A 21,115-nucleotide genomic window follows, 5' to 3' on the forward strand; every position below is an offset into this window, starting at 1 on the left:
GTAATTGGAAATTGTGATTTAAAAAAAAAAATATATATATATCATGCATATCTTTCATATCGCCCAGCCCTAGGAGGGAACAAAACAAATTTATTCACACACATTCAAAGTCATTACCCTTCCGAAGCAGCTAAACTGGGTCCTGGGATGAAAGGTAATAAAACACCAACATTGAACCTGCAACAACCCACAATAAGTGATGTATTTGCCCGGACAACGAAATACCCAACCGGTAGCCCATGATGGAGAGAATGCACAGATGAAGTTGGTTCGTTGCCAAAGAGATGTTGCCCTTCACAACTGTTGAAAAGCCATCTTTCAAAAAGTTGAGCAACACACATTTTAATTGCACATTAAAACAAGTTTACATAAGACTTTTTAAAAGGCGTGGGGAATTCCGTACTTTTTAAAAGGCGTGGGTACTTTTCACGAAGAACTACATTACCCATGATCCTGAGGGGGAAAATCCACAAGAGAATCGTGGCAAACAGCTGGCTGCAAAAAAGTCCAGCTGCGGCCGCTTACGTCCATGACGCACTGTGAATGGTGCAGCAGAGTCCGTCTCCCTACGCTACTGAATATTTTGCAATATATTGTAATTATTTTGATTTTACACTTCTAATCAACAAATTTAAATCAATAGTTTTATGATTTTCCATTGTTTTTAAGTCTGTTACGTCATTTGCAGTGCTTGGTGAGATTGTAGTTCCTTCCGTCATTAAAGACGTTAACTATACATACTAAAACATTTGTCTTTTGGTCTTCAGATACTTTTTCTTTGCTTCAAATCAAAGTTTGTAATTTTGTGATTTACCTTGGAGCCAGTTGGTTTGATTCAGGCCTTAGAACAGGGGATGCGTGTGGTAACCATTTGTAATATTTGGATAACCGCGAGGGTTCACGAATGGTTATTCGTTGGGACTCGGGAATAAAGAACATTCATTGCAATGGATGTGTCACTGCCTGCAACATTAGTATTTTTAACCAGTGGAAAATATGTAATTTAATAAGTGCCAAACCTGGGTTGCAGACCTGTATTCCACGTTTAGAATAACCAAATAGTTATTTTAGTATTCTATAGAAATGCGCCAAACAGTTAACCAAGTGACAATTATCCGTGCACATCGCTTCTAAGAATTCTTATATAAAGTACTTTATGAAATTCCTTTAGAAAAAATAAATAGGGGAAGAATGCTTCCAGAGCCAAACGGCTAGGGTACACCTAATCTTCTCTAGATGTAAAGTACTAGTCAATTCAGTGAGCAATAATTTAACTTCTGTGTTCTTTCAAAACATAATAATGATTTTTTTTAGCTGTGATTATCCCATTTGAGACAAATTGTTGCAGAGTCAGTCTAAAACTCATAAGCTTTTTGGACAGTCCAAATATGATTATGATTAGAATTGGATCCAGTTCAAGATATTTGTCAAGGGCGTCTGTCAAAATGTGAAATATGTTTGTCCAGAACCCTTGAAGTTTGGGGCACAGTGCATAACCATGTGACAAACTTGCATCATGGGACTGACACTTATCACATCGAGGAGACACTTCTGGGAATAATTTATGCAGTGTCAGCTTTCAAAGTGCTTATATTATTCAACTGTATTAAACAATGTCTCGCATTAGTAGAGCAGTCATGAACCGCTTCAAGACTGTAAACAGCCATGTTTTGTTGAGAGAACTCGTCACCATTGGGCCTGTGTGTAGGGGAGTGGTGGATAGATTTAAATGGGGCATTCATTTAACTGAAATTTCACCAGCTGTCTGTATTTGAAGAGATTTGGTAAGATGGTGACAAATGTTTTATATGCCTTAATCCAGTGGTTCCCAACCCTGTTCCTCGAGGCCCCCCAACACTACACATTTTGGATATCTCCCTTGTTAAACACACCTGATTCAGCTCATCAGTTCGTTAGTGGAGACTCAAAGACCTGAATAGGTTGTGTCAGAAAAGGGAGATATACAAATTGTGCAGTGTTGGGGGCCGCCAGGATCAGGGTTGGGAATCACGGCCTTAATCTACACTCACTGAGCACTTTATTAGGAACGGTATAGTCCTAATAAAATGCCTGACATGGTCCTCTGCTGTTGTAGCCCATTTGCCTCAAGATTTGATGTGTTGTGAGATGCTATTCTGCTCACTACAATTGTACAAAGTGGTTATCTGAGTTACCGCAGCCTTTCTGTCAGCTCGAATCAGTCTGGCTATTCTCCGTTGAACTCTCTCATCAGTTGCTGCTCACTGGATGTTTTTTTTTTGGTTTTTTTTGGCACCATTCTAAGTAAACTCTTGTGCTTGAAAATCCCAGGAGATCAGCAGGTACAGAAATACTCAAACCAGCCCATTTGGCACCAGCAATCTTGCCACGGTTGAGATCACTGAGATCACAATTTTTCCCCATTCTGATGGTTGATGTGAACATAAACTGAAGCTCCAGACCTGTATCTGCATGATTTTATGCATTTCACTGCTGCCACACAGCAGTGATTAGATAATTGCATGAATAAGTAGGTGTACAGGTGTACCTAATAAAGTGCTCAGTGAGTGTATGTGACTAGATGGCACGCTTTAAGGGTGTTTGGGAATGGTTATGGGTGGGAGGAATGTTTGGCAATATTTACAGCCATTTTATTTTACAGTATCTTTATATACATTCCTTGTTTTTGTTTTGTTTTTTTTGTTTTCTCTATTGTTGTTCATTTTTTCTTTTTTGCTTATGTGCATTTTATTTCTCATTGTAGTAAATTGTGTCTCTTTGGTGTACTCTAATGTAAAAAACATATTGTTTCATATTGTGCAATTTCTCAATAATAAAAAAAAAAAACATTTGAACAAAAAACACTGCTGTTGGCTTGTGAAAAGTGTCCTTTTACAAACACATGCACACTTTCTCTCTCTCTCTCTCTCTCTCTCTCTCTCTCTCTCTCTCTCTTATGTTGCTCAGATCCATTAACCTGTGACTTTTGCAGCACAATGCAACAGGAGAGAATTCTTGTGCCGAATTTGATCCGACCTAAATGACACAGTGTCCTACAGTTACACTATTCAGCATGTGCTCTATCCTCTCTTCATACTTTAGACGTACATGGGCTTTGAGCCATTAACTCAACTAACATTACGTTTAGATCGGATTGAGGCACAACCTTAACATCACTTGTTGTCCAAGCTCAAGGTGCCCAAGAACGCTGCCCAAAGTGTACTGATGAAACACGCCTTTGGTCATTAAATTCTTGCGTGGAGGGAGGCGGCTGAGACCCTCTCGCCCCACTACCTTCCCGGTCTGGGATCTGGCACTTGTACTAAATGCGCTAAAGGGTTCTCCATTCGAGCCACTTGATGTGGTAATTATGCGCATACTCTCTTTAAAGGTCGCGCTGTTGCTCGCTTTGGCTTCGGTCATACGTGTTGGGGATGATGCTTAGAATTTGGACCTGGCTTGTCTAGGTTTTGTCCACTTCCTTTAGAGCTCATGTTGTAATCTGTTATAGATTTAGAGCACAGAGGCCTGTTGTATGAACGTACGCAATTTCCAAACATCTAGATTTCTAAAAAATAAACTTGCCGTAAATATGTGTGTACGCACTCTTTTATTGGTGTGTGTTTGAATTGGTGACTCCAACTGGATAAGTAATGAACTAAAAAGACTATAAACTATGCTTTTAATAAACCACATTTCGAATAAAATGTACAACACTCGAATCAGAAATAACTGTTATGCAGCTAATATTAGGCTATATTTATTTTACATAACTAATTAAAAATGCATTAAAATATAAGCTGTTAAAAGGAAATATTGGTAATGGAAGCACTGCTTTTGGAAGACTTTCCCATGGCATCATACAGAGGAAATGTAGTTTTAATATTTTACAGCGAGGAGTTCTAGGCTTTCTTGACTTTTTCGATTCCCAATGGCCATCCGCTTGGAATCGTGTTTTAACAGAAAATTATGCTGAAATGTCTTAAAAGTCCTTCAGAACTTTAGAACTTAAAAGTCCGTTTCTATTTAAACGAACAATGCGTTTGAAAATCATGCCTTAAAAATGTATTGTCTCTAGGCCACCAGTGAGCAAGCCAAATTGTATCAAGGGACACAAAACTTCATAAGATGTTAGTTTATGGAGAAAAACAACCTTGGGAGAAACAAGGCTCAGCTGGGGGATCCAGTTCTCCTGTGGCTATACAGCATGAATGTAATGCCAATATTAGTTATATATGTGTAGTGTATATACATAGTGCATAGTGGCAGAACCAATCAAAACCTCTACTTGCAAAGGCCGGCATATTTTCCATCCAGTCACAATTCCAGTTTTTCCTGGGCGGCACAAGAATATTGTAGTTTTGTCACGGGACTTGCAGCGATTACCTGCACTCTCTATATTGGCTACACTGTCTACATTGCAAACAAGCAGCACAACATGTAACATTTACATGCTGTTATGCCTTCAGATACAAGGGAGCCTCTCGTGCAGCCTGTGGCTTTTTCCTTTGAAAATATACTTACATTTGATAACATTTTTACATTTACATGTATACAATTTGTTCTTGACTCTTTTATGCAAAGTCAGTCTGGTTGTTTATAAGTTAGACTCAAGTATCTGCTATGTGCCATTATTTGTTTGTATTCATAGTGCATCTGTCTACACTGCTATCTGCATTTCTTTCTCATCAGCAGTCTAGACATATCTCCTGTTGTTTACTTGTAGATCAGAGAGGCTGAGCTGCTGCTTAATCCCTGAACTGCAGTGAACAGGCACACGTTAACACACACATGGCATGCAGAGCAATAGAGACCAGTGCATGGCCATTAGCAAGCCTGGCTGCATGTGGAGCAGTCACTAAAAGAGGAAGTTGTGTGAAATTTGTCAGTTTGTGAGCAGGCATGTGTCTGTGTGAGTTTGTGAAACAGAAGATAACAAAGGGTAATTGTGGGTCTTTATGCTGAGGTCGTATGGCCCAACATTAGCTGTCAAGCAGAGCCACATGGAATCTGGAGAATTTTCAAAAAAATAAATTTGTGAAAAAAATAATAATAATTCTTAAAATGTCAGCTGTCTATCTAGTGTTTTGGTGGCTTGAATCTCTTTGTGAAATTTTTACCAATATTGCCCCTGAGCTGCAAAAGCTCTCCCTGTTTTGACATAGGGCCCAACCGCCATCTTAGTTGGCCTGCTCGCTGCCCTACTTTAACCTCTGAAAGCAGTCCCAGCTGTGAGAGAGAGAGAGAGAGGCACTAACAAACCCTCCTTTCCTTGCTCACACACAAACGGCTCACAGCTGGAGTTTGTGTTTTCCTCTCCCTCACTCTTCCTCTCAGCAACTTGATTTGTCAAACATATACACATCTTGCTTCATTTTTTGCCTCTTAATGTGTCTGGATGTTTCTTAAAGTGAAGCGAGGAGGAAGTGTGCTATGTTTAGAACTGAGCAAAATGTGCGTTTCCTTATTTCAGTGAGTTTTCTGTGTGACTGGTGTCTCCCATTTACTCTGGGGAATTCAGCCAGAGATAGAGGTAGAGATGTTAGCCACAGGCATTAGACCCTCTTTAAAGCTGTAGTGTGTAATTTTTTTCACACACTTCACAGCAGTTTGCTGGGATCAGTATATCTTGCCTTAGTCTTTAGTCTGTATACATCACATGATGGCAGTAACCCAGTAATTTACAAGAATACAAACAACTATTTTCCCAAAATATCTTGTTTATTCAATATTCTAAATATTGTATCCATGTTGTAAAGTACATACTTTTCCTTTCGAGTTGAACTCTGTTCAAACAGAGTAAAAAAGTGAACACATGTTCTGCTCAGATGATTGCAGTTGTTTGTTTCCTTTTTCTTACACTTCCTTGTCCTTGTTACAGGCGAAATAGTTGTGAACGAGGCGAACTTTGTGAGGAAATGCATTGGAGGAGAAAGCTGTAAGGATGACCTATGGGGGAAACTTGTCTGTACTAACTTCAAGGTTTCCTTCATTACCCACAATTCCTTGCCACGACAGGTAAGCACAGACTTATCTGAGTGTCAGTGCTCTGATTGCATTGATTTTCCAAAAACATTGTGAAGCCTGAAGACATACACATGTAGCCTGGCAATGCAACAATAATAAGCAGGTGAGATAGTAGGGCTGGGTAAAAATATCAATTTTCCAATGCATCGCGATCTTCATTTGAATGATCTTAATGATTAAATCCTAAGATTGATCTTTTACTCTATGTGCAACCCTCTACTACAATGAGAGGAAATCACACGCATTTGCAACCAAAGTTTGCGCTATGCGACAAAAAATGTATATATTTGGCAACTAGTTGGTAAATTTTCAGATTTCACTCACCAGTGATTGTGTTATATAGTGGGGAAGACATTCAGCATCATTGCATGTTGAGAGTAAAAGTTTTGTTTGACTCATTCCAATGGCGTGTCCAAAGATGAGATCAATGCAACCCGTTTGTCATTGAATAATGTCTCTTTTAATACACTTTCTGTTCTTTACAGTCAGTTGTTTATCAAAAACAACAAAAATAAACATTTAATTCTAATCATGCATAGCATGGATGAGGTAAAGACTTCACACTTGTTAATATATGCTCATTTACTGACGCTTTTTACAGAACAGCCGGTTTTCTTAAAGAGACAGTACCAGTTTTTATCACGTGTTCAACAAATCAATGTAAATAATAGCAAATCGTACAAATTAAGCATGTAAACCGTAAACATGTAACAAAATATAATGTATGCAATATAATATCCTATTTGCTAATAGAATACATAGATTTGTTCATTTTTAGAAAAGCTAAAATGTGAACAAAATAATGAAAAACTAATAAAATATAATTAGTAAAATTTATATTTAGACGGTCCACTGTATAATTAACAGCATTAGCTGGTAGAGAATTTCTATCATATGTAAGCAAAATGGACATTATAACTGAAATATACCCAAATGAATCGATATCGAATCGAAATTGGAATATAATCAAATTGAGAGCTCTTGAGTCCGACTTGAATTGGTAAATCTTATTAAATACCCAACCTTAGAATATAATAGGCTGTGTAATTGAGTAGCCTAATACATTTTTGGGAAAGCAAGACTTCATTAATATACATATGTTTATAATAGTAAGATTTTTTTGTGAAGTTTTTTTATGCCAGTCCATCCTTTTTTATGAAGTATTTTTTATCTATATTTGCTCCTTATTGTGAGTCATTTTGGGAATTGCTGACTAACACTTCTGCTGGCAAAAAAAAAATGACTGAATTTTATTTAGCTTGCTTTGCTATTTTCAGGGTAGAATGGAAAATGATTAACCTTCTACCTAGAAACATCTCCTGTTGAAGTAAAAATACCTTTCAGACCATGTCAATGGAAAAAGTTATTTTCCTTAGCAATAAAAACTGCTGCACATATTAACATGTATAGTCATTTCTTCCTCTTAATGTAGTTTGCTGTTTCACATGTTAATCATCTGCTTCAGGCAGTTGACAATCACAGCTGATTTACAAGGGAAGGAAGGTCAATTATTACAGTTCTTCAAAATACATGTCAACAATTACACAGGCTTCCTCCACAGCCATAAAATGTGAGGTTCTTTTTACTGAAGTATGTTTTGTTTTAACATTGCAGTTATTATTAATATCACATTATACTGAAAAAAAGTGGTAACCTGCAACTGTTACCACAAGGATCTATTTCTACTTCATCTAATCTATGGAATTTACTGTTGTTGGTGTAAACTGAATTGCCGATTTATTAAAGTATATTTTTTACTTTAATAAAGTTTAGCTGTTAACAGATGAAGCACATTTATTACTTTAACTGTCAAAAAACATTTGGGAGTATAAATTGAAAGCAAACTAATCAAGAATCAAAACTGATTCTTGTTTTTTTGTTTTTTATTTAAAGAGGTTCCAGTGCACCCACCGCCTCCTTGGCGACCACGATATACCACTGGCTTGTGTGGACCAGGTAGTGACAGGTAATTCTGCAGCACCTGAACACCCTGCATCACGCTTTCCCAACCACCTGCAGACCACCTGCCACACTGCACTGCATTCAGACTTTGTACTGCTGACCTTTTCTACTGATATTCAACAGGACGTTTAAGGGCACAGTATAAGCTCTAGTGAGTGCACACTACAGAGGACACTAATATGGATCTACTTAAATGTTCTACAGAACTCTAGCCATGTAGCCTACAGAACACTATGCTTTCATGCTTTTAATAGCCTGGATGAACATGTTTTGAGGCCTCTCATTAGTCAGATCCTATGTAGCTTTATATAGAATGTCTCCTCATACGTTATCCCTGTACTTCTATCCTGTCTCCTCGTTTGCTGTGCCAGAAATGTGTTTTTCACAGCTGCCCCTTTATGAATTTACTAGTTTCTGATGTCTTTCTCCAGCTGCTTTCTGTCTCTTTTTTTTATTGGAGTATTTGTTATCCCTCGTTTCCTTTTCACAAACTGCTACAATATTTGTGTTAACATAAAAAGGATCATGTGTCCTAGATGAACGATTGTAACCCCTTTTGCTTGGATTTTTCCACCAACAATGTGGTCATTTGTAACAGTGTAGCATAGCTGCAGAACCTGTTTGGGTGGCTGGTTTTAGCATTGCTGTAGATGAGCTCATCCTGCCAAACTGTAGTCCGAGCCTGGCCACGATTAATCTTGTTTGTGTTAGATCCTTGCCCTCCCCTCATTGCTGACTTAGCCCCCAGGTGTTGAATTGCTCTGCTAAAGAGATAAAGCATGAAGCCTGCTTTTTGCCCTCGTCTTTTTGGCTTCAATAAAAGACCTTTATAAGAGATTCAGGCTTGGCAAAAACAAGCGCTTTGAAGCACCAGTCTGTCAGTAAGGCATGCAGAGTGACCCCCACAGTCTGGAATAGTGGCCTTGAGTCTGTCTTAAAACTGTATCAATTACAGGACTGAAAGCAAAATGTGGACTTTACATAAGAGATTGTCAAATCCAACAGAGCTTATCTGTTAATATTGTTTCTTTTTAAAAAAGAAAAAGAAAAAGCAAGTACTGCAAATGTTAATCTGGAACATTACCCTTTTTCTTCCTTTCTGCTGTACATCATGGTAATATTCTAATGCTTACTTAAGCAACATCACACAAGCAAGAATGCTTTGGGACAGGCCTGCAGCCTCATACCTATGACTGAATCACAGACGTGCTGATATTCAGTACATCAGCTCGACTGCAAGTGTGATATTGCTTTTATACCCAAGTACCGTATATAAACAGTAAGTTAAAGGAATGTTCCAGGTTTAATACAAGTTAAGCTCAATCTACAACATTTGTTGCACAAAGTTGATTACCTCAAAAAAAAAAAAAAAAAAAAAAACATTTGACTTGTTCTTCATTTATTTATTTTTAATTGCAGTTACATTAAGGCAATTAAAACAACAGAAGTGAATGGGGCCAGTCCATAAACATTAAAATACACCTTTTCAAAAGCATAGCTACAAGATGTAAACATTTATACATACACTATATTGCCAAAAGTATTCGCTCACCCATCCAAATAATTGAATTCAGGTGTTCCAATCACTTCCATGGCCACAGGTGTATAAAATGAAGCACCTAGGCATGCAGACTGCTTCTACAAACATTTGTGAAAGAATGGGCCGCTCTCAGGAGCTCAGTGAATTCCAGCGTGGTACTGTGATAGGATGCCACCTGTGCAACAAGTCCAGTCGTGAAATTTCCTCGCTACTAAATATTCCACAGTCAACTGTCAGTGGTATTATAACAAAGTGGAAGCGATTGGGAATGACAGCAACTCAGCCACGAAATGGTAGGCCACGTAAAATGACAGAGCGTGGTCAGCGGATGCTGAGGCGCATAGTGCGCAGAGGTCGCCAACTTTCTGCAGAGTCGATCGCTACAGACCTCCAAAGTTCATGTGGCCTTCAGATTAGCTCAAGAACAGTGCGTAGAGAGCTTCATGGAATGGGTTTCCATGGCCGAGCAGCTGCATCCAAGCCATACATCACCAAGTGCAATGCAAAGCGTTGGATGCAGTGGTGTAAAGCACGCCGCCACTGGACTCTAGAGCAGTGGAGACGCGTTCTCTGGAGTGACGAATCACTCTTCTCCATCTGGCAATCTGATGGACGAGTCTGGGTTTGGCGGTTGCCAGGAGAACGGTACTTGTCTGACTGCATTGTGCCAACTGTGAAGTTTGGTGGAGGGGGATTATGGTGTGGGGTTGTTTTTCAGGAGCTGGGCTTGGCCCCTTAGTTCCAGTGAAAGGAACTCTGAATGCTTCAGCATACCAAGAGATTTTGGACAATTCCATGCTCCCAGCTTTGTGGGAACAGTTTGGGGATGGCCCCTTCCTGTTCCAACATGACTGCGCACCAGTGCACAAAGCAAGGTCCATAAAGACATGGATGAGCGAGTTTGGTGTGGAAGAACTTGACTGGCCTGCACAGAGTCCTGACCTCAACCCGATAGAGCACCTTTGGGATGAATTAGAGCGAAGACTGCGAGCCAGGCCTTCTCGTCCAACATCAGTGTTTGACCTCACAAATGCGCTTCTGGAAGAATGGTCAAAAATTCCCATAAACACACTCCTAAACCTTGTGGAAAGCCTTCCCAGAAGAGTTGAAGCTGTTATAGCTGCAAAGGGTGGGCCGACGTCATATTAAACCCTATGGATTAAGAATGGAATGTCACTTAAGTTCATATGCGTCTAAAGGCAGATGAGCGAATACTTTTGGCAATATAGTGTATGTCAACTTGATTTTAATGAGGTAAAAACTAGGGATGTGCGCTACGACTAATTTGACTGTCGTTTAAATTTTTGTAACAGACTAGTCTAAAGAGAAACCAACTTTCAGAAAACAGTAAAAAAAAAAAAAAAAGTGTGTTTGTGACCCATTTAAAATACTTGATCTGTTCCAAATCCGAAGCTAAATTCCACTGGACTTGCTCGCCTTGAATAATGATCATTGTACATTAAATATAGAACATGACATGCATTCACTGAATCAACATTAACGAATATTTATCAGGCATATTTATTGAAAACAATTGAATAGTGCAGGATCAATGGAACAACCATTAAAAGCTTGTTCTAAACAGAAATCACCAAGTAAAAGTTACTTGACATATTAAAACAGTCAGGACATTGTTGAAAATAATTAACAGGTAGACTAAGCCAAATCTATGAGAGAGAAAAAAATGCTCTGAAAAGTTTCGCGTATTTCAGGACGTGCAGTCGTGCATTAACCATTGATCTAATATGACAGCTGTTCGGTAAAGAACGTCAACCAATAACAGTTACGATGAACTGATAGAAAAAATAGACCTTTGATGTAGCCTATAATAAACCTGATGTATTCTAAACATGACGTGCACACAGAATAAAAGATAGGTTAACCTGTTAAGCAGTCGGCACCTTGTTAAAGATAGCCTTCTTAATCAGCAGATTAAAAAATGGCATACCTAATCTAAAACAGTTATTTTCTAGGCTACTAACTCAAAAGCATAATTTTTTTGATGAGTAAAATTAACCCGTCAACATGGTCTGGTGAAAGACGGGACTTGACTCACCTGAGGTGCCTGTCCTGCGCTTGAAAAAGCCCGCTCAGCGGAAAATGCACAGATGTAAAGAAAACTCAAATGTGAAAACATCCTTAGGGACTTTCAAACGTTTGGAAAGCCGATTCCCGCACCACCGAAGTGATTTCATAACTACTTTGCTGAGTTTGCTTGTCTAGCGAGAGGACATTTTCCTGCACGTGCCACGAGTGAGAGAGGGAAGAAGCACACACAGCCTGAGGTGAAATTAAACTCTGTATCTGCTCCAGAAATCCCTCTTTTTTTTTTTTTAATTTTTTTTTTTTATTTAAAATATGTAACATTAATATGACAGTAATTTTAGTGCAGCCTCTGTAAAAATATAAAGCCAAACGTAAATGTGTAAAAATTATGATCAGTTTAATGGGGGGAAATATTAACCGACTAGTAATTCCAGTGTCGACTAGCAGCATCCAAACCGTTTAGTCGAATAGTTGACAGTCTCGCACATCCCTAGTAAAAACAGGGATTTACTGGCGGTACAGCGTTTTTACCACAGCATGTTGTACGGAATACAGGAAGTTATTCCCGCAATTTTTGAACAAAGAGATTATCCGCTAGTTACGTATACGGCAATGTTTGGATATTTGCCATCGACAGAGTTGTCATGTTTTGTTTATGCTCACCATGTGGCTGCTGTGAAACAGCGCACGTTCTCTGTACTGTAATGTATTGACTGTGATGACTTACACTGAGACGAAGGGGCTGATGAGAGGAACTACAGTGAAGAGAGACTGGAATGTATGAATGAATACCTGTTTGTGTGATTTGCACCAGGAGAAGACGGACGTAACATACACGCTATTGATCACATCATTAACAACTAGTTGTTCAGTTCAATTCTCTACACACTACGTGGAATTTACGAAAATGCGGTTGTCACTACCTGTTTTTTTTTTTTTTTTTTCTCTCCAAGAGTTAATTCGGTTGCAGAATACGGTTGTCACTCCCGTAAAGTACCGGACTGTGTGTGTACAGAACAGTATTTAAGGTGCTATAAGCAATTTTTTTCATGGAAAGTTAGACAAAATTTTTCCTACTCCCTGAGAGATATTATGTTGTATTAAGTGTTGTAAGATATCTCACCTTTCTCTGTGACCACTCTAAAATCTCACAGCAAACAAAAATATGTCTGCGGGCTGTGGACTATGACACTTTTGACCTCTCAGTCATACTGCAGGTTCTCACAGTGTTGTAGTTGCAGCAAATGATTTAGATTTCCTGCCATTTTTATAACAGTTGTCTGTTGAGGGCGCTATTTTGCTGCTGTTGTTTTTAACAACCGTTTCTGCGTGATTTCTGTCTCAATAAAGCTCATTTGGTATCTTTGGTGTGCAGGATTTTGGAAAGAGGGGGCTTGGCTAATCTAATGGCTCAGTCTCATGGAAGACGGCTAAAATTGCTTAAAGCACCTTTAAGCACTCAAAAGTGAACTAACAACTGTATTTAGCAATAGTGTGTTTGTGGCTGTATTGAACCCGAAATATTCCTTGTAACATTGTTTAACTAAAGGCCCATTAACATGAAAACGAAAACTATACATTTTTGAAAATCGTTCTAATTCTAAGAGTATAGCTGAGACCACACAACAACTATGACGATAACAACACAGAGGAATCGTATCGTTAGGATCACTTTTAGAGCGATTTATTTATTTTTAATAGATTTTCTTTTTTTTTTCCAGCTGATGAATGATAAAAATATTGACAGCCAATCAAAATTTAAACTTTAAAGGGCTTGATCCGCAACGTGCCCTCTTCATCAAAATAAAACATTCCAGCGCTGGATTGCCACTTATGTAAGATAAATAAATACAATAAAATGTATTGTGAGGATAAATGAAAATTAAAAAATTAATAGACCATAGTCTAGCTTAATAGGCCATAGTTCTATGGCGTTATAATACTGTTAAATGTCGAGAGCACATGCATGTCATGCGAGACTGCATCCATGTACCGGTTGCGTGAGAGCAAAACTCTCCTCTCACAGACGGATTTCCTTTACTCTTGCACAAAACTGGATGTGAAATATCCCTGCTCTCGCTCAAAGTCAAGTAATTTGTATTTGTATAGCGCTTTTCACAACACACATCATTTCAAAGCAGCTTTACAGAAAATTGTGCTTTAAAAGAAAAAGAAGCTGTAATGTCTTAGTAATGGTAATAGTAATGTCTTAATAGTGCGGTTTAATAAACAACATGATTGTAAATTGGAACACAAAACTCCATAAGATGTTGGTTAATGGAGAAAAATATCTTTGGTGAAACCAGAAGCTCACTGTGGAGGCCAGTTCCCCTCTGGTTAAACAGCATGAATATAATGCCAATATTAGTTATTTATGTGTAGTACAAGTCATGGTTTAAAATTAGTAAATTAAGTAAATGTTAGGGGCCAATGTTTAAACAAAAAGACTTGAATTATGAACTGTAAGATTAATGAATAAAGTCTAATTTATTTATTATCTATGTATTCCATTTTAAGAGTAGTCCATCCTATGACCAAGGTGATGCAGGCAGAGGTCATTGAGGTGCACTGCAGTTTGACTAAGCTTGTAGCAAATTAATTTCTGGTGAAGTTTATCTTAAATCCAAGGTTCAGGCAGTATCCAGTGAAGTATTCCATGTCTTACAGTTGGAGCTGGCATCAGTTCATCCTCTGTGATGTCCATCTGTAGAGAGTAGACTGAGGTGATATCTGGCTGGCACAGGCTGCAGTTAGTTGTCCTCACTCAGCAACACGTAGTAGTGAGAGTCGGACATCAGGTAGGACCTGCGCTGGATCTGCAAGACTCTGGTAACAGTTAAGACAGACATTGTGTGTGGGTACTCAGAACGTGTTCTGTGCACTCGCAAACCTATTGTAACACCATATAGCTCTGTCTCTTCATTTATACCAATATTCTGCCTCGGTAGACGTGGTATATCGAGGGAGAAACAATACCGGAGTTCCAGGAGGAATCAACTTGCCATTTGGCCGGTAACTTTTTTTTTTTAGGAACTCCAGCATAATACATGGTTAAATTCATATTGTACGAATGATACTCGCTGAGAATGTAAGACACGTGAGCAAATAAAATGACATATAAACTATCAACTAAGTACATCTGTTGCGACTCACGTCGTCTTCCGAATTCCACCTCAGTGGAAACTTAGCTGCGCAAGTTTATCTAGGAAGCATAAAGGATTTTCTCAGAACTCATGTGGCAGCACAGACGTAGAAAAATCAAAAAACATGTAGAACAAAATCACGATGTGTCCATTATTACAAGTTCAACACGATATCGGGTTGACGTGTCTTCATGTGCTTGTGACAAGGCAGTTTCACATAGAGAGTGAGACTGGCGCATATGATGCCAGTTTATCACAAATATAGGCAAAAAACAGTTAAGTAATCCCATTGTCATTAGGACAAACATGTATTTTAAATAAAAGATAATGAAAAATATGGTTTCATATTATTAATAGAAAAGTTTCCTCCTCCTCGGGTTTCGGCACCACTGTGACAGCGTTTTTTTAACTCTCTCAAGGAGGAACCGGGAGACTGGTAACAATTCAACATGCGTTTTTATTTCCCACACAAACTCCAGAATGCTTTCCAGCTTCAACACAATGGCCACACACATGAACACACTGCTGCGTGCAACTCTCTCTCCCCTCCGGCGGTCTGGATTGCCCTTTAAATCTCTCTCAGCTCTCACTGCAAACACAAAACAGCTCGCTCTCCACAGACATCGCTCAGCCATGCCCCCATCACCACATGGCCTATACAACATTATTGTGTGTATATATAAAAAAAAAATGGTGGGTGTCTTAAGGGGGGTGCAGTCTTGTAAATTTTTCAACAGGGGGTTAAGACTGTTAAGACATTGAAAACCCCTGCTTTAGAACTACAAAAGTTAATTCCATTTTATAAAGAGGTCATTATTTGTTAGTTACCTTAGGGAAGGAGAACTGCCTTCATCTTTTTTCAGTTATTTATTACTAGTTTCAAATCTGGACGTGGTCATTTTTTATGCATTCAGTCTGTTTAAATATTACATAATATGGATTACACATAATACAGATTAAACTCCTCTGCTCACCAGCACATGTGCGATCTAATATTGAGATTAGTTCTGTGAGTGGATGGAGCCTTGGCTTAGTGAATAGTACACATGCTACAACACATTAAGCAGTGATGCTCATGCAAGCATCATGAGTTCAAGTCTGGTTCGTGTCACATCTCGATCCCGTTTCACTCTCCTTTCACAACCTGTTTCAATAATAGTGACAAAATGACCAAAAAAACTGTGCATGTGTCTTTGTAGTTAATGATGCCAAAGGAAAGCAGAAGATTTTAGGATCCAATCAGAAGCTGAAGTTTAACCCCACTGAGCTCATCCTGTACTGCAAAGACTTCCGCATTATCCGCTTCCGCTTCGATGAGGCTGGACCTGAGAGTACTAAAAAGGTACAACACACACACACACACACACACATACATGAGGAATTAGCCTCACAGTGTCTTGCGCCCAAACACACTCGCACAACACACCCCAACATCTCAGGCGATTGTGGATTAATCTGAGAGAGGATTATGAGTTAATGGTTTTTACTGCAGCTCCCCTGCTGAAGTCTGACTGTTTTTTTTCCCCTCTGAAGTAAAATTGTAAACAAGTATGTGGAATTCCTGCATGTTTTTGGATCCAACCCTGTAATGAAGTGAAATTGTGAATTGTGTTGATTTTTTGATAGGTGTTTGGGTTTAGCCTGTTTGTGTATGGGGTTTTCTACAAAAATTTAGCTTTCATCATTTTGTTTTGTCAGTACCCCACTTAAGCAAGAGCTGTGAAGAAACTTTTCCTAGAACTCTAGGCCTGTGGTGTTTTTAGGAAGAAGTCAAGTCTCCTCTAGTCCCCTCCTCTCGCCTACTGAGAGGTTGTAGGATGAGGGGATTATAGTTTGTTTCTTCACTCAGGTGGTGTTTATTTCATCCACCCTCTGTCTGGTAGACACTGAACCTACTGAAATCCTGTAATGAGCTGCTATACCTCCTCATTTACTTACAGTTGAAGTCAGATGTTTACATACACTTAGGCTGAAGTCATTAAAACTAATTTTTTACCACTCCACAGGTCTAATATTAGCAAACTATAATTTTGGCAAGTTGTTTAGGACATCTACTTAGTGCATGACACAAGTAATATTTCCAACAATTGTTTAAAGATAGATTGTTTCACTTTTAATTGACTATATCACAGTTCCAGTGGGTCATAAGTTTACATACACAAAGTTAATTGTGCCTTTAAGCAGCTTGGAAAATTACAGAAAACGATGTCAAGCTTTTAGCCAATTAGCTTCTGATAGGAGGTGTACTGAATTGGAGGTGTACCTGTGGATGTATTTCAAGGCCTACCTTAACTCAGTGCCTCTTTTCTTGATATCATGGAGAAATCAAAAGAAATCAGCTAAGACGTCAGAAAAAAAAAATTGTGGAACTCCACAAGTCTGGCTCATCATTGGGAGCAATTTCCAAATGCTGAAAGTACCACGTTCATCTGTACAAACAATAGTATACAAGTATAAACACCATGGAGCCATGCAGCTATCATACCACTCAGGAAGGAGACTCATTCTGCCTCCTAGAGATGAATGTAGATCGGTGCGTAAAGTGCAAATCAATCCCAGAACAACAGCAAAGGACCTTGTGAAGATGTTAGAGGAAACAGGTAGACTAGTATCTATATCCACAGTAAAAACGAGTCCTATATCGTCATAACCAGAAAGGCTGCTCAGCAAGGAAGAAGCCACTGCTCCAAACTGCCATAAAAAAGCCAGACTACAGTGTGCAAGTGCACATGGGGATAAAGATCTTACTTTTTGGAGAAATGTCTTCTGATGGCATCATGAGGAAGGAAAATTATGTGGATATATTGAAGTAACTTCTCAAGACACCTGCCAGGAAGTTGAAGCTTGGTCGAAAATGGGTCTTCCAAATGAACCCAAGCATACATCCAAAGTTGATGCAAAATGGCTTAAGGACAACAAAGTCAAGATATTGGAGTGGCCATCACAAAACCCTGACCTCATTCCAGTTGAAAATTTGTGGGCAGAACTGAAAAAGCATGTGCGAGCAAGGAGGCCTACAAACCTGACTCAGTAACACCAGTTCTGTCTTGAGGAATGGGACAAAATTCCAGCAACTTATTGTGAGAATCTTGTGGAAGGCTACCCAAAACGTTTGACCCAAGTTAAATCATTTAAAGACAATGCTACCAAATACTAACAAAGTGTATGAAAACTTCTGACCCACTGGGAATGTGATGAAAGAAATAAAAGCTGAAATATATCATTTTCTTTACTATTGTTCTGACATTTCACTTTATTTTTCTTTTTTTTTAATCCCCTTTTCTCCCAATTTGGAATGCCCAATTCCCACTACTTAGTAGGTCCTCAAGGTGGCACGTTATTCACCTCAATCCAGGTGGTGGAGGACAAGTCTCAGTTGCCTCTGCTTCTGAGACCATCAATCTGCGCATCTTATCACGTGGCTCGTTGTGCACGACACCGCGGTGACTCGCAGCACGGGAGGCTCGTGCTACTCTCTGCGATCCATGCCCAACATACCATGCGCCCCATTGAGAGTGAGAACCACTTAATCGTGACCACGACGAGGTTACCCCATGTGACACTACCCTCCCTAGCAACAGGGCCAATTTTGTTGCTTAGGAGACCTGGCTGGAGTCACTCAGCACACCCTGGAATTGAACTCCCGACTCCAGGGGTGGTAGTCAGCGTCAATACTCGCTGAGCTAACCAGGTCCCCACATTTCACATTCTTAAAATAATGATCCTAACTGACCTAAGACAGGGAATGTTTTCTACGATTAAATGTCAGGAATTGTGAAAAACTGAGTTTAAATTTATTTGGCTAAGGTGTATGTAAACTTCTGACTTCAACTGTATGGGACACAAATAGCCATTCTTAAAGGTGAAGCATGTAATTTTTTGATGTTAAATAATACTTCCTCATATGCAGGTTTAATGTACAAAAGCAACTGTAAGTAAGCGATTCGTAGATTGATTCCGCTCAAAAATTCAACCTGGTCTAATGGAATCACTATAGTATATACTATACCTACATTTAGCAAAATGATTTTTACGTCATTGATTGTAATTAGCACGGCATTTTTCTGGTGAAATGAGCACTAGAGGAGCTACAACAACGACTTTTATTAACTTTCACAAACATCATGATTAAAATGGCAGATTATCATAAACAAACACTTTTCGCCCTGATCCTCACACAACACTTTTACTGTAGTGCATGACTTTTAAGGCAATATATTTTAACGTTTGCCTTACATGACCAACTACATTTACAAGCTTGTTTAAATGTGATCAAGTTGCGTGGTAGCTCAACTGAACCAAGCCGTGCACTTGCATTGCAAACCGCGGTATGAGTCGACGCGTGAGCTGAAAGTGTCATAAAAGCACCACAAAATGATGTGGTTGCTTCAGCAATTGCATTTTTCATGTCACATTTGCTTTTTATGAAACTATCTGTTTGTTTAGTGTAGGGACGTAGGTTTCGTTGGTTTAAAACTTGATAGAGCACTAACCTTAAACACATCATCTGTTTTTTCATGTCACATTTGCTTTTTATAACACTATGGGTTAGGTTTACGTTTAAGGTTTAGTTTTACTTGTATGAAAAAATTAGGGATGCTCCGATCAGAATTTTTACAGCCGATACCAGTCACAGATCTTCATGTCACCTGATTGGCCTATACCGATCATTTCACTTTTTATCAGGATCTCTGTCATAACTGGTGATATATAATCTTTCTGCACACTGTCACGATTAATTACATTTTCCTTTTCCCAGTAATATCACTTTGCCTAGTTTTTGCTGACAAAAATTTTAAAGAGCACCTATTATGGTTTTTAAATGTGCCTAATTTTGTTTTAAAGGTATCATACAATAGATTTACATGCATCCAAGGTCAAAAAACACATTAATTTGCTCATAATTTGCAGCATTACTTTTTTTCCCAGTGTCAAAAACGACTCGTTCAATGATCCGTTCTGTAGGATTCATTCTAAACTCCTTTCAGAGAGCCTACTCTGCTCTGATTGGTCAGATGTCCCAGTCTGTTGTGATTGGTCTACCGCTTAGTGTAGTGTTTGAAGGCGGGTCAAAGCTATTCACGAGCAGCCAATGAAGACCAGAGGTGGGTTTTTTGTTACCAAATTATGTAGGTTAGTACAGGAAGTAAGTCTGAAATTACTAACTACTCGTTTCAGGTGTTCAGAATCGGTTCGTTCTTTTGGGAGTCAATAACTCCATTTGTCGTGCACTTTGATTTTTTTAAACTTTGCAGAATTTTTTACATTCACAAACAACTATATAACACTACATGAAAGGTAATATTTGAAAAGCCATAATAGGTGCTCTTTAAAAAGTGTAAAAGTTTTATTAAAATTTTTTTTTTCTTTTAAATAAGACTTTAAAACAAGTATAGGCTAACAAAATATTTTACCAATCTGTGGCCGATCGATTGGAGCATCCCTAGAATATATCATTCTATGTCAATCTTTGCAATTAGATTAGGTGACATTAGTGACAGAAATGATACACTTCACGTTTAAAAAAACATTACCAAATCTTACCATTGCTGTACAATTTTTCTTATTTTAGATCATCAATTTGGACTTGCCCTCAGTGAACTTTAGTGCAGATACTATGTTCTCTACACCTTTTAAGAATATTTGTCTGGTCATGCAGACATTTTACAGTACATCTTAATTATGTCTTTTTTTTTTACTTTTCCCCAAAGATAGACTTAAAAGGCAAAAAAATGCACTGCAGTGAAACTTTGTAGTGTTTGATGTTTCCACCAAAACCTTTAGTGGCTCTGTGCCTCATAAAATAAAGCATGCTCTGTTGAGGAATGTCTCTCCCTTCCGTTATATCTGCACCATAAAGCAGATAAAAAGAGGTCTTTATACAAGCTGATCTGATCATGCAATGAACTCCAAGCTCTGTGACTCACACCGGCCTACAATCCCATCCTGTTGCTTCACAACAGCTGCTGGTGCCTGGCAACCAGAAACTTTGTGTAAAACGAACATTCCACATTGTGCTCCTGACTCAGTGACTGTCAGAGGTGCATAACTATGGGATTACTTTTGTTCCAGTTGTTTTGAATGTAACTTTTCGAAAAACAAATAAAAATATAAACTGAGAATGAATAAAAGCAAATGGAAACTGAAAAAAATAAATTCAAAGGCAAAATTTACACTTGGTCTTCAAATAAACTGCATACTTTGTTAATGAAATTCTTTGCTTTAGTTCACTGATCAGGACTTACGAATGCACTGCTCGCAGTTTTCATTTACGCTTCCAGAGTTCCCTTACGACTCGGTACACTTGACATTGTGTAGCTACGCATATGGGGAGTGCCTTCTTACATGACCTAGTTGAAACCTCTCTACAATAACGCCAATATTCTAATATTGGCTATGGTTTGAGCCCCGCCTGTTT

The 21,115-nt window shown here is 38.6% G+C and overlaps 1 protein-coding gene across 1 annotated transcript in view; it reads left to right on the plus strand.

The window, feature by feature from the left end:
• Positions 1-21,115, plus strand: part of mtmr10 (myotubularin related protein 10) — a 54,993-nt gene that overhangs the window by 7,078 nt on the left and 26,800 nt on the right. The window contains exons 3-5 of the mRNA XM_051644285.1: positions 5,861-5,997; positions 7,900-7,972; positions 15,897-16,039. Of these exons, the coding sequence (XP_051500245.1) occupies positions 5,861-5,997; positions 7,900-7,972; positions 15,897-16,039 (353 nt within the window). The remainder of the gene's footprint in view (positions 1-5,860; positions 5,998-7,899; positions 7,973-15,896; positions 16,040-21,115) is intronic.

This window comes from Myxocyprinus asiaticus, chromosome 2, assembly GCF_019703515.2.
Source record: "Myxocyprinus asiaticus isolate MX2 ecotype Aquarium Trade chromosome 2, UBuf_Myxa_2, whole genome shotgun sequence".
Lineage (NCBI taxonomy): Eukaryota > Metazoa > Chordata > Actinopteri > Cypriniformes > Catostomidae > Myxocyprinus > Myxocyprinus asiaticus.